At 44.2% G+C, this 14,011-nt stretch overlaps 1 protein-coding gene across 9 annotated transcripts in view; it reads left to right on the top strand.

Annotated features, from left to right (window-relative positions):
- LOC142582334 (irregular chiasm C-roughest protein-like) overlaps window positions 1–13,787 on the top strand; it is a 940,430-nt gene extending 926,643 nt beyond the window's left edge. For all 9 annotated transcript variants that reach the window (XM_075691923.1, XM_075691922.1, XM_075691926.1 and 6 more), the window contains 8 exons: window positions 163–450; window positions 4,532–4,831; window positions 5,210–5,335; window positions 6,787–6,811; window positions 7,630–7,727; window positions 8,389–8,516; window positions 10,713–10,925; window positions 12,548–13,787. In XM_075691923.1, coding sequence (XP_075548038.1) covers window positions 163–450; window positions 4,532–4,831; window positions 5,210–5,335; window positions 6,787–6,811; window positions 7,630–7,727; window positions 8,389–8,516; window positions 10,713–10,925; window positions 12,548–12,598 — 1,229 coding nt within the window. In that variant the 3' untranslated portion in view covers window positions 12,599–13,787. The remainder of the gene's footprint in view (window positions 1–162; window positions 451–4,531; window positions 4,832–5,209; window positions 5,336–6,786; window positions 6,812–7,629; window positions 7,728–8,388; window positions 8,517–10,712; window positions 10,926–12,547) is intronic.
- The last annotated feature ends 224 nt before the right edge of the window (window positions 13,788–14,011 follow it).

Below are 14,011 nucleotides of genomic sequence, written 5' to 3'. Positions count from 1 at the left end.
TTTTCATAACAGGCAGTGTTATTCGGTTCATATTGTTGTAATGTCTTAGCAAGGTGAAGACCAGCAAAATATTCCAGGTTAATAGTAGATGGTTATATGTTCGTTTTGCAGTCTCAATCTAGGCCCGCCTGATATTAATGAGTCTGTTCTGCGTCTTCGCAGACGCGCCTGTGTGTAAGAAGCGCCAGAACCTTGTTTACGGCGTGGCACGTGATGAAGAGGCCGAAATCTCGTGCGAGGTGGAGGCCGACCCGTCTGAGCTAAGCTTTAAGTGGGCGCTGAACAACTCTGTCGAAGTGTTCGATGTGAAGACGTTCACTGTAAATGGAACGACCAGCGTGGCATCGTACCGCCCCCGCTGGAAGCACAGCTATGGCCTCCTCTACTGCTGGGCCACCAACACAATTGGGATGCAGCGGGAGCCCTGTGCCTTCCACATCATACCTGCAGGTGAGTCGCTCTGAGGATTGGCATGGAGGGACAGGCAACGCGCACCATTTCATTGACAGCTGTGAATAGGTGTAGCTATGCAGCGGATCAATTGTAGACGTTGGAAGCGCATGCCCCATTAGTGATGAAAATTACTCAAAATAATAGTGAAAAAATAAAGGGGGATGATATGATGTCATAATTGTGTGCAAACTTGAACAAAAAAAAACGAAAAAACTGAAGTTCGAATGCTTGCACACTCAGTACCAAGTAAACAACATAAATGTAAGGAAGAAAAAATAAAGTTCAAATGTACATACACTATCAGTACTTTGGAGCAAGTTGTACAAAACAAAAAACGGTGCAGCACATAATGCCCTCTTTGCATTGCCTGAGGAGCTGTGCTTGTTAACGCTTTCTGTACTAGTAATGAATATAGTCGTTACCGGAATGTTTTACCAATATATCTGACGACGAACATAGTCGTCACAAGGAAAAATTTCTCGCAAAAGAAATCGCTGACGAGTGTTTTCATTAGATTGCAGTTCTCGACTCTAGACAGCGGCTGTCACCCATAACCAGGAAATTAAGTAGTAAATAGTATGCTAAGGGGGGGGGGGGATACGGTTGCCAAAGGATATTAAATTAGATGCAGAAGTCAGACGCAGAATTGTACTGGATAAAAGCAATGGAGAGGAAGCCAGCTGTGAAATACTATAGAACAGTGAAAAAATAAAATCAGAAGGGAGAGAATTACATGATAATTCAATAGGCAGTTTTCTGCTCTTCGGAGCCTGATCAGGGTGTCTGGGAACGCGTATTTATAGCACAAAACTTAAATATAGAAACGACTTGTGCGTGGCGCATGAAAATGTTGTAGGAGAGAATAAGTGTGTTCTGTTGGAGTATCAGAGTATTCATCGAGCGATATATCTAGAAGCAGCTGACATGAGCAAAGAGTTAGATAATAAGGACGTAGGATAAACATACATGAACCTGCTGTGGAGACTAGCCATAGAAGGCTATAAGATTGGTGGCGAAATGGAAGAGATAACACGCAATAACGCAAACTTTCTGCAGTGAATAATATAGCCAAGAGTATAAACCTATTTAAGCATAAATGCAACAAAAAATGTTCTGAAGAACGAGCTTAGTTGCATGTTAAACCGCCCCATTTCAAAAGCAATGCTTAAATAATAATAATAATAATAATAATAATAATAATAATAATAATAATAATAATAATAATAATAATAATAATAATAATAATAATAATAATAATAATAATAATAATAATAATGTTCATCATCGTCCTCATGTTCAGTGACATTGTGTCTAGTATTTATTTTCATTATGGAGTGCTTGAACACTTACATTTGTGACATGGCTGCCTGCACACCGAGCTTCTGGAAAATTTTTGTGAAGATTTATACTATTTTCTCAATTTCCTATAGCATGGAAAGGTTAAAATGTCGAAATTATGGGATGCACACGGTACTGAAACAGATTAGGACGCACGAGCGCTAACTTACAACTTAAGGTTGAATAATCTGTTCACCAATGTTGAGCGGTGCAAAGCCAGCCAAAACCACTCCCACTGCTGTCAAGGGAAGTCGTGATAATATGCGACCCACAATGCTTATTGTGACGCAAAAGAAGAAGAAAGAAAGGCAGCATACAAAAGGAAAAACAATTTACGATTCACCGTGTGCATCGCGCCCACCCGGAAAGCCCTATCTCTGGCTGATAGAAGCGAATCTTTTTCAGCCAGACACAAAAGTTGTGCTTTATTTTTCGGTCGTAAATCCGACAGATACCGAAATAAATGGTTGCGCATAGAGGAAGCGAGTTTTTGTATGATTGTAGTAATTATAAGGAAGAGTTAAATTTGCGTTTTTCTTATTGTCCGGAACGCAGGAATAATCCCGAACCGGAAACGCTAGAGTAACGTTTGCCGCTTGACCTCAACGTGATGTACCGCCAGCTGGAATATTCTGAGTTCCCACGATGACGTGAGCGGTAATGCAGATGAGGGAGTTGAGGCTGTGGGTGACGATAACGAAGAATGTTGACAAGACTCTAAGGACTTGGCAACGAAAAATGGAACCAAATATGACAGGTGTAACGATGCAAGTACGTAGCTAAGTAATGGTCGAAACCACAGAACCCTCTGATTTCTAAGATGTTTAATACCGTTATAGCAGAACAGTTTTCACGGCACCATCCTAATACAGCGCAAGCACACGTGGATGGAAACGAAAACGACATGACGGGTGCTGTCGGCTTTGTATCCATCTGTGTGTTCTAGCGCTGTACTTAAGACGAAACTTAACCAACTTGCCCAAATGTCATTTCACGGCACCGTTGTCTGGTAGTCACGATAGGGTTCCTTGTCGTTTTTTTTTTTACATTACGAGTTGCATTCACTATACTTATACACGTATACTTAACTGCAAACTAATATTGTACTCCGTCTTAGACAGACGGTTTTGGGCAGGTGAATTTTATTCCTCTGACTTTGCATGCAGCCCTCTGCATATATATCATCACAGCTGGAGTTACTCTGTACCAAGTCTACATTTGTTTTTGCCTTTGTCTTGTCCCAGCATTGTTTACTACAGTGCTTCTTGCTCTCTTATATTTGGTGGGGGGGGCACCGCGAGTAGTTTTCCGAGGAATGCTTCCTTTAGTGCCTCTGCCTCAAGTCCTGTTCTGTGTAAAATTGGATCTGCAGTCCTAGGTGCACTCTCCAAAAGTGCATGTCCGGGCCCGCTTGTTTACCTTCGGATGCCAAAGCGATTGCGTCCGGACGCTCGCCTCCGGGTCTAAAGCGGCTTAAATTCTGCCTTGTTTCTCCGCTGAACTTCGTCTCCTAAGCTAGAAGCGGAATTTTCTAGCTGTCTTGTCCTTTGCTGAACCACATGAGGGAAACATCACCAGAAGATTTGGCATTGAATGCTGCTTCAAATAGTTTTTGCCCCTGAAGATTACGAAGGGTACTAGCAGATAAAAAAGTGATTGGTCAGTTTCGTGACCCAAAGATTGGTATAGAAGAAAGCAAATATATTTCACATCGAGAACACATTTCCTTTCGTCGCTTCAATAAGCTTTCGGGGGAAAGGATAACCACCGCACATAAAGTTTCTTCCTTTCACCAGAACTACTTTTATAAAACGCATTTCTCTTGCTTCCGGAAAGTTTAAAGGCGCATTGTAGCTGTACTCAAACTGAGCCTACACATTTCTGGCCATACCTGAAAGAAAAAGAACACTTGACTGACACTTAATGGCGAGCGGCTAAGGATTTAAATAAAGTGAGTGTTACTGCGACGACGACCTCAGGTTTATAGAGGTGGGGGAGTCGAGTAAAATACCAATTAATGATGGTTAAGCTTCATAGAGTGGCAGACATAAATTGCGCGATTATCATCATAAGGTAATCAGGTGGATGCCTCATTATCATCATATCATCAGGTGGATGCCTCATTTTCCTTTCATTAATTACTTCCCTCCACCTTGCGGGTATTGCGTCAAACACTTGCCTTTGCTTCGAGTTGTCGATAAATTCGACTTCGCCCTGCCATCCGCTAGCCGCCTGGTTAGCTCAGATGGTAGAGCGGCTGCCCCGGAAAGGCGGTGGTCCCGGGTTCGAGTCCCGGACCAGGACGAATTTTTCTTCAACTTTGGGTTTCCTTTGTAGCAATTGCTAAGAATGGGTGGATGCCTCATTTTCCTTTCATTAATCAATACTGTTGTTATTAACGAAATCTATTTTCTGTCGTCAAGACTTCCCTATGGTTCTGTGCTAGTGCCACACTACCTGTTGTATCCGAGAATTTGTAAATGCGAACATGGTGATGAACAGAAAGCAATGTGCGGCCGTAGAGAATAATAGCGAATTGTAACGAGACAAGCTGCAACAATAGGCTATGTGCTGAAAAAAAAGGAGTCCGAGAAGAGCATTGTCAGGGAGTGTCGGGCGTCTCAAGTAAGAAATAGAGCACCATCCAGGCTATATTTCACGTAGTTTGCATTGTGCATTGCCGGGGGCGCCCCGACGCCAAGCGTGGATAACTGAGCGCGGCCAGTTTCTCGTTGGACAGGGCCACCCGAGGCTGTGCGCAACTGCCGCGTGAGCAACCAGACCTCTGTCTCGTTGGCGGTCGAGTGCGAACCGGGTGACCACGGGGGCCTGCGGCAGACCTTTCACCTGGAGGTGTACAACTCGGCATTGGAGCTCCTGCAGCGCAACCTCAGTTCCTCGGAGGGCGCGTCGTTCGTGGTTCGCGACCTGCCGCCCGGCACCGCTTTCATTCTCGTGCTGTACGGTTCGAACTCCAAGGGCCGCAGCAACAGCGTCTCCATATCCACCAACACGCTGCCCTCGCCCGAGAGGAGGACAGGTAAGGCGGGCAAACAGTTCTCGTGGCTACTTAACTGCTCCTAAGTATGCTTACGTTTAATGGCATTCTTAACCTTGCGCTCATCGCTTCTTTTCGGAAGGGTCACATTTAGTAAAGCGTACGGGCCTGACGACACAGCACAAGCATGAGTTTGTTCGTCATGCAGGCAAAAAATAGCAACTTGTTCGGTGTATTGCCAACATCATCTGAAAGGAAACTTTAAATTTATTTTGCTTTGATGGCTTTTACGTGAAGCTTTGGGTTTAGGGTAAAATGCCGCATGCATAAGGCTAATTGCTGTTGTTGAGAGTGTATGCTTTTTTGTGTTTCTTCTGCATCTAATTTCTGTATCACCACTGCAACATGGCACGCGTGCAGCTAACACGGACATCACATCAGTGAGTCCTGTGCTTGGTGTCCTGATCGGCATCGTGGGAGCTCTAGTGCTGGTGGCCATTGTTATCGTAGTCGTCATGCGACTCCGCGGAGACGACAGCGAAAAGCGTAAGCATTACGTCATTAAGTGAATAAGCCTTTTTTTTTGCTTTTCGTACAATGTATAAACGAAATTGACCATAGTAATTTTGCGATGTTTGCGAGTAAGTGGGTACAATTTTACAATCAAAGGTCGCACTCATGTAGCTCTTTTCAGGTGCGGAAGCAAATTATCTGCTGCAGGGAAAAGCTCGGTGAATTACAAAATATGCATTACGTGGAATACTTGCGTTACCTTAAACCGGATTTACCTGCCAAGCTAGATTATTATTGTCATGTACAACACAAGCCGTACTGTGCTCTATCGATGCCGCAATATGTATGTAATTGGAACGGGAGAGTGAAACTTACGTGAAAGTGAATAGTACGCGACAGTACAACTCGTCGAATTGCTGTGAAATAGTTAATTTGAGGAAATCATTATGTCCTGTCACTGTGTTCGCTCGCTCCACCCTTAAGCGGCACAATGCGGCCACCTAAATTCGGGATTGCCATGTTAACCTAAACAGTAACGTGAAAAAAAAATGCCTCCGACTAGCGAAATGAGCCGAGACCCGACGAAATTACATATAGCCCGCAACTTAGCTCACCCAGTGAACTCACATTCACTTTTTGATGGATTCTGTGACAGTAGTCACAAAACCATCACATAAGAGAGCGCCCTCATTGGTCAATGTTCAGGTGCCCACCACTCACGATAGCGATCGGTGTAATAGGCGAACGGTGACAGCCACGATCACCAATCGCAGGAAGAGTGCTGTACTTCTGTAGAAATACTCGAAATGCAGGGGTCCGGCCAATATTTTCAAATTTTCTGGCTAATAAATACGTAGTCGTGCGAACGTCCAGGCGTCTGCAACTCGTATTGACAATCAGCGCGCTAACTACATGGTGGCATTGCCAAATGCCAAAGGCGTACGACACTTGGGTAACAGAAACTTTGTTAGCACTGACGGGTCTTCGGTTCGTAATAACGCCATCTGCCATCTTTGAGTCATGCATGCGGTCACTTTCACTATTTAGTCCGGTCGCTAACTGAGTTTAGTGTATTTTTCACCCTTTCTAAGAGACAGTGCCCAGTTCGTACTTTACTAATTACGAAAACATACTTGCGAGCTTTTGTTTACTTCCTGTGAATTTTTTGAAGCGAATGTTTGCACAATAACGAAGCGTTCCTGATTTCCGTGTCTTTCTTCTTCTTTTTTTTTTCTGCGTTTTCTTGCGTTTGTTTCTTTTTGTTTGTTTTTGTTTTAATCGGAACACATGCAAGAACGTATATTTTTGAGGCGAATTATTGGGAGAAAACGCGTGAAAATACAACCTTTTGCCATGAATGTTCCTAAGTGATGTTCTTGAAGGAAAGTGTGCGGTTCATTTTTGCTTTTGTGCTGAATGCTTTTATTTGTGCGGCTACTGGCCTCATATCCGTTTTGTTTTAACCTGTTGGCTCTTCCTTCCAGGTCCTACGGAGGAGAGTCCGGAAAAGTAAGTTCCTGCAACTATAAGGTTCTGCACACTCATCTACATTGGTTTCTATGTCTAGGTTTAACAGGGTACCTTCTAGACCTCGAGATGCGTTGAAATCAGAGTATAATAGAGCCTTTAGTAATTCTTCAGATGGTTGTAATTCAAGGTGTCCCTCCAGTCCCCCGACGCCGACAAAAGTCTGAGGCAAATTATCAAATGTGTTGAAGGAAACGAGGTGACGCCGAAGCACCGGCACAATGCAGCTAATGTTCTTGGCGCCGCGAATATAGCCGGAGACTCAAGTGTTGCGCCTCTAGAAGTTCTTGTCTTCCCTGGCGAGATCGTCTTTTCATGTTTTACGGCGACGTGTCAGCGTCATCCATACATAGCATATTTTGCGCATCCAACACGTTTTTTCCCGTCCAAAGAAAACAGTCTATACTACTCGTAATTGCAGGACAGGCTACTCCCACTATCCTGTGCACTTTTAATATTGCGGGCCGAATTTTTGGCCACCACCTAATACAGAGCAAAATAACGCTTACACCTGGAAATAATTTTGTATTTAGTTTGTAGTGAAGAGGCTAGTTATGAACATGATAAGCTTTACTCACCAATCACGTTCTGGTGCATAGATGGCAGTGTAGTTTTAATTACCGCAATGCGAACAAAAAATCAGCCATCTGCTGTTTTTGCTTGTTGGGAAATTGCAAAAACCTTCGTTGTTCGCTTTCTTTCATACATATTATTTCTTATATTATTCTCAATAAGGGAAATATTTCTCGCCTACTTTCTGCCCTTGATTGGTTTTTATTTATGTATTGCGATTTCTACAGGAACCAAAACCATCAAAGAAAAGCAGTGGATGACTTAGCCCTTACAGATATTGATACCAAGGACCCGTCTGTAATTCAAAAGACGAGTGATTCACAGGGTAAGTGTGGTTTCTTTTAATATAATGCTGTGAGTTTGACGTCGCGACAATTTCGGCAGGAGCGAATTGAAAGTGATACGATTTCCATGGACTTCAATTGTTTTAGAATATCTTAGTTGCGTTACGTCTCACCATTGGTCATTTTTTAATGAAGTACTATGCCTGACGGAAATAAGGAAGCCTGGATGAGCGCCATTTGCTCACTTGTGTGACACCACCCTATCGCGATAATAAGAATAGCTGAACACCAATCTGTAGCTTATGTCACTGTGCAAAAATGCCTTGTTCTGATAGCTTTTACTTTGATCGCTTCCGCCCTGAGACGCATTCGTTTTAAACTGTGCCCACGTAGACACATTTCCTCAAGACGTACACGTGTGAGATTTTTCATTTTCACTATTGTGAAATATTAGGATTATGCGTTCTGGTGCTGGCGGTGAGCCTTTTGATTCTGAGTGCACTGGGAAAAAAAAAGAAGTTTTATAACATAGATGAATGAGAAAGAGTGTATGCGTGAGTAAGAGTGAGTGGACGAGAAAGCTCTTGATGGCAGCATTGGGGTATTTCTGCCTATTACCGTAAAATTTCCAGCACAAATATATAACGTATAATTTGCTTTTGCCCTTGTACATTGCGCTCCTTCGTCTTCTCCTGTGTGTAGCAGAGTACCCGCGCGTGGCCGTGCGGCGTATTCCGGCGTACCCGGCTCATCGAACGTACGACAGCTTCTCTCCCAGCGACTACAACTACGAGAACATCCAGTCACTGAGACGACCGTCGCCTGTCAAGGTCTGTCTGGCATGACACTCTTTCTCTTGTCATGTGTTTGCTTCGTTGAATGTTTTACGTCCGTGATTCCGCTGCACTTGTTCTAGTGTGTCTGTGTGAGCGTTCGCTTCTGCTATGAGATAGAATGGCACCGTTGTTGTCACAATTAATGCGCAGAACATCGCCAGGCCTGCAGAATGGGGAGTTTAGGTGGCAGAGTAGGTTTGCTGCTGTTAATTAACTGGATTTTTGTACAGAACCAGTCGTCTAGATTACAGACCAAGCAAGCAGATCGAGGAACATGTCGTGCAGAACAAATTCGGTACGTTGCGTAGCGTGCCCGATGGATTGATTTCGGTCGACCGTCTGTAATGTTCAAACGCCATACGTTTTTAGTGAGCGAGGCGCTTTTCGATGAAAATGTGCCCAACTCCGTCGCGTGATCTGCTTTTGTATATTTTGTGCAAACAAGAACAGCGTTCCTCACAAACATAACGAAAAATTCACTTAAACCAATAGTCCACAGTGCGTGGGATTCGCATATTTTTTTATTTCTACAGTGCTTGCTTCAGAAAAGAAAACATCCCTCAGAAGCAGGGAAGCGGTTTGGCTTCGAACTGCTTGTATTTTCTGCTCTACAACATTGTTTTACAATATGCAGTAAATTCTATTACCATGAGTCACCTAGCTTCTGAAATCCCCCCCCCCCCAAAAAAAAATTGACTAGCACTAAAATCGCGCAAGTATTATATATATAAACAGATTTGTGGTCAGATGAAGGAAATGGAAGAATGTCGCAACAGTTTGAAAAAGAGCAAGCTTATATATATATATATATATATATAGATATATATATAAGCTTGCTCTTTTTCAAACTGTTGCGACATATATATATATATATATATATATATATATATATATATATATATATTTATATATATCTATATATATATTTCTTTTTCACGTTTCGCTTAACGCACATATTTCGTTTCAAACACTGCCGTATCGCTGTAAATAACGAAGCACTTCTTGCATCCCGACGGTTATATTCAACTTATATTTATTTCCTTTTTGCGCGACGGCTCTGTCGAGTTGCGCTATGAAAAAAAAATGAAACGCTGTTCTTGTTGCGATTGCATTAAATCTCCGCCGCAAGGAACGTTTGAATGGAGAAAATCATCGCCTGTAGCAACGGAAATAGCGATCGGATACTTCGCTTCGTGTGAAATGACTCTTGGAAATGCGTCGCATGCCTGGAAGCTGTGCACTGAAATTATATGCATTGCCATCAAAGGACGTGACAGCCTTTCAATCGGACTCGCGTATAACCATTATTTAATTCACAGTGCTGCTCAGATCACGTTATCTGGCTTAAGTTACGTCTACGAGCATGAAAGCCGAAGTATAAAACTTGAAATTATTTTAGCAGGTTGGGTCACTGACCAAGTCAAAATGAAAACTTCTTGACATTTCGTCCAAGTTGTTGTGATCGTGAACTCTTACCGTCAGTTCAGTACTAAAACCGAAACGTGACGAAGTTTTTGACCAAATTTCTTCAATCCAACTTTTACCTGGCCAGACTATATTTCGTCATATGTTTCATTTCACAGAGTTTGAAATGCGTGAAGTAGGTATAAATAATCCCACCACCCCCTTCCGCAATATAGCGCCGCCGCAGCCACTCTAGCACAACATGCACTATTGCCGGGCGTGTCATCATTTTCATCAGAACGAAGCTCTTCGAGACACCTTAAGAGGTGGAAAATATGGTGGCTCCTTCTTGTGGCGGGCAACACAGGCTGAACGCGCATGCATGTTATTCAGGGTAGCTTTGTCGATGGGAATGTGGTGGAACATTTTCCATTGCAGCCATCACTTTGCTCCGACACGTTAGGTACCACGAGTCGTCCGAAACGTTTCTGACATCATCCAGCCTTGCTGGCAGGCGCCGCCTCAAGTTAAATTGAATAACTCGTTTTTTAATATTAAAATAAAGATAAGAATTTCAGAGCTGTGACCTTATAATTTCGGTGGTTGCTCCTTTGACATAGTAGTATGAATAAAAATAAGAGGTGTAAGTGTTTCGGAATATCTAGAGCAAAGTTCGTCACCCAGGAGATGCGGTGTCGCATATGTCTACCGTTGTTGGCTCGATTCAAGCCTGTTTGTCTCGTGGTCTTCACATCAGAGTTCTGCTCGTCGCCGACCTAATCGCAGATGGACAACGAGGTGCGGTACGCGGAGCTGTCTCTGCCGCGCAGCAAGTACCCGGTACGCATTCGGGAGCCGCCGACAGAGTACGCCCAGATCGATTTCCAGCGGGCCGGCGTCCTGTTCAGCGCCGTGCCTCCACAATCCGAAGAGGAGGATCCCTGCGCGGCCGTCGGTTCGGACACGCCGCTGATGAACAGCTTGCAGCCAAACGTCAGGGTAGGCGCACGAAACTTGAGAAACGCGGCAACTTCCCTGGATGTCGAGTGCTTGGCTGTCTGCGACCAAGCACTCCTCATTATCCTCTTCTCTTACCCGTCTTTCCCTCTCTGACTCTCTCCTCTACGGCTCGCTGACGACGCTGGCTAGTTCTCCCACTATTTTTGCAGATCGCATGGCCCGTTTCCTCATTGAAAACCACTCTTTGCGTGTAGCTGTACATTGTGCAGGTGCCGCTTTTTGAAATGCGATGAATAATGCATACTTAATGTGACCGTACGCGCAAGAACGCTACGATGCCGTGCTCGGTCCATTATCGGCAATGAAACGGAAGTCATCTCGTTTTCCCCACGTGCTGCTTTATAATAACGGTTCAGCATGCTGAGCGCGTAATTGAGGTCATTGCCCAAACGTAAGTTAATGTTGTGTGCTTTTTTTACATCTGAGTGCATAATTGCGCTAATGGCGTCCATATTCTTTTTTGGCAATGCGCTGTCATGTTGGCGGGAGTCACTTTGCGCCACGAATTCATCGGCAAGCTTACGTGTCAGTCAAGCCTTGCGTTTTTTTTTTGTCGTAATATGACGACAGCCACAGTTACTCATTGAGTATTAGCGTGAAATAAAATTGCAATTGTCAAAGCTCTGTAGTGGACGAATGGATAAGCAGCAGCACTCGCTGTCCTCTTCGTATAAACAGTTTCTCCGTGAAAATGCTTCTGATGGCGCGTGAAACCCTAGTCTTGGAGACCAAGTCCCCCCCTCTCTCCCCTTTTTTTTCTTTTGTTTTGAAAAATTTGCCAGGTCACGACATAAATCATTCGATATTTAGTGAAAAGTCGCCAATGGTGACGATGATGATAGCGGCTCACTGGGAAATTTCGTTTTTTTGTTTTATAGTTCCGAGATGAATTCTCTATTACCTTTTCAACTATAGCTCTAAATTGCCTACCACGGTGGCGAGTCAATGGTTGTAAATCTAAAAAGCGAAACAAGGCCGTAATTTTGTTAGCAACGCCTTTTCCAATGCCATTCACATTTCTCACTATTTTCGTACTTTTCACGCTTGGTCAGATGTCAGAGCGGCGTTACACCCCCGTTATCAGTATCATCAGCCGGTTGTGAACAGTGAATGACAAGAGTGGTAGAGAATCAAGTGGAAGGCATTGCTTCAACGTCGTGGCCCAAAGCATAATTTTCTAAATCGGTATGATACCTCAACTTTACCCAGAAAAACAGCTTTGATGCATCCAGATGGGTCATCAATAAGCTCTTTTGTATGTCTTTGAAAGTAACGACGAATGGAGTCGCATATGTGGCCTTTGTGATAAAATGAGGATGAGGCATGCAATTTAACCTAAGTCCCTGAGGGATTTTACCAGGACAGTTTGCCGGCTATTTCCGTCACTAAAAAATACTGCTATGTCTCCAAGAAGCCAGAGAGGTTTTAAAGATTACTAAAAGCTCTCTGAATTTAGCGACTTTCTCTAAGTTACTAACACTGATGAAAGGAAGATGATGAAAGGATGACCGGCCACGTGCTTGAGCAAAGTATGCGGTCGTTTCTTTTTGCTGGCGGTTCTCATTTTTGAGTCCTATAATACTTACTGTTCTTTTTTTCAGCACCTAGGCGGCGCACCGAGCGACCACAACACAATATCGACGCCTGTGTGACGGCAACGGCGCCAGATTGGCGAGGGCGAGACAGTTCAACGCTCGTCATGGTCGTGAATGGGCCGAGCGTGCAGATACAAAGAGAGCGAGCGAGAGAGCAGAACGGCCGCCCTTGAACTGCGCGGTGACGACAGTGCCGCGCGAATGCTGCGTCTGCTCCGGACAACTCGTGAAGGAAGGAGAAGCGAGAATGTGCGCTTCATGACGTGCGCATTCTTTCCTCCAGCTAGCGAGAACTGTACAGCATCAGTATGCCTGGAGATCAAGGACGCAGATCCGTCTGGTGCGCGACCGTCCCAGTGCAGTGAGCTGGACTCCTACCCTCGCGACAAGACGACCCTCTCTGTACATAGATTGGCCGAACACATGCGGCGTCGTGAGCGGCGCACAAGCTCAAGCGCGATTTGCCGACGACGTCGACACAAGAAAGAGGTCACATTCCTTCAACACTAGTCATGAGACGCGTGGCTGCCTACCGGAGTGTTTGATAAATCATGAAATGAGATCTAAAAGAGAAAGCAGAAGGTGAGAGGGCACGATGCAAGAAGTGAAGCATTTAGCCTCTGGTAACCTGTCATAACCCTCCTGTCAGTGGTGAGAAGAGCGACATTGCTTAAGAGGCAGGCAAGACAGGTGAAAGTAGGTCGTGCCCACTCATTCCAGTTAATCCCATCCAACGTCCTGCACAATGCGACAGGGACGATGCGCAATCCAAAGGAAGCATTGTCGTTACTTTGAAGACGTTACATGCGTGCACGCAGCCATCTGTGAACAATTTCGAAAAAAAAATACAAAGAAGAAAGAGGAAGGTTAAGATTTTAGTGTGTGTGTGTGTGTGTGTGTGTGTGTGTGTGTGTGTGTGTGTGTGTGTGTGTGTGTGTGTGTGTGTGTGTGTTTTTGTGTGTGCGTGTGTGATTGCGCGAGCAGGGCGTGCCTGTTTGTGCGTCTGCGTGAAAGAATACGAGCACAGGTCGACACCCCCGATTTCTTTCTGATTTTTTATCACTTTCGCCATCTATCCCACCAATTTCGTTTTACCAGTTCCTCTAGCTCTTCATTTTTTTTTTACTTTCTGGTTTTAAGATTGGTTGACAACCTGGGAGTTCCGTGCATCTTCGTATATACATACTTCATACGGACTCATGGCGCAAACTTTTAAGCTCTACAATAAAATATATCATTACTATTACCGTCGACCATTTCTCTGCTTGTTTCTGATTCGATTCGTGGACGATGTTAGCAATATTCTGTGCTGATGCGCTACAGTTATGCGGACGTGAACTTCATTTGTAAAAGCTCGTGAAGCTTATCCTGAAACATATCATGGCCTAGCACATCGCTGACATATTGAGCTGAGTTTGATCACCTGCTTATTGCCTACCCTGATACGATAATATGAGCGTTCCCTGTGAT

Source organism: Dermacentor variabilis, chromosome 5 (genome assembly GCF_050947875.1).
Source record: "Dermacentor variabilis isolate Ectoservices chromosome 5, ASM5094787v1, whole genome shotgun sequence".
NCBI classification, from domain to species: Eukaryota; Metazoa; Arthropoda; class Arachnida; order Ixodida; family Ixodidae; genus Dermacentor; species Dermacentor variabilis.
The sequence above is the reverse complement of the archived record's forward strand: the minus strand, read 5'-3'. Positions and strand labels throughout refer to the sequence as shown.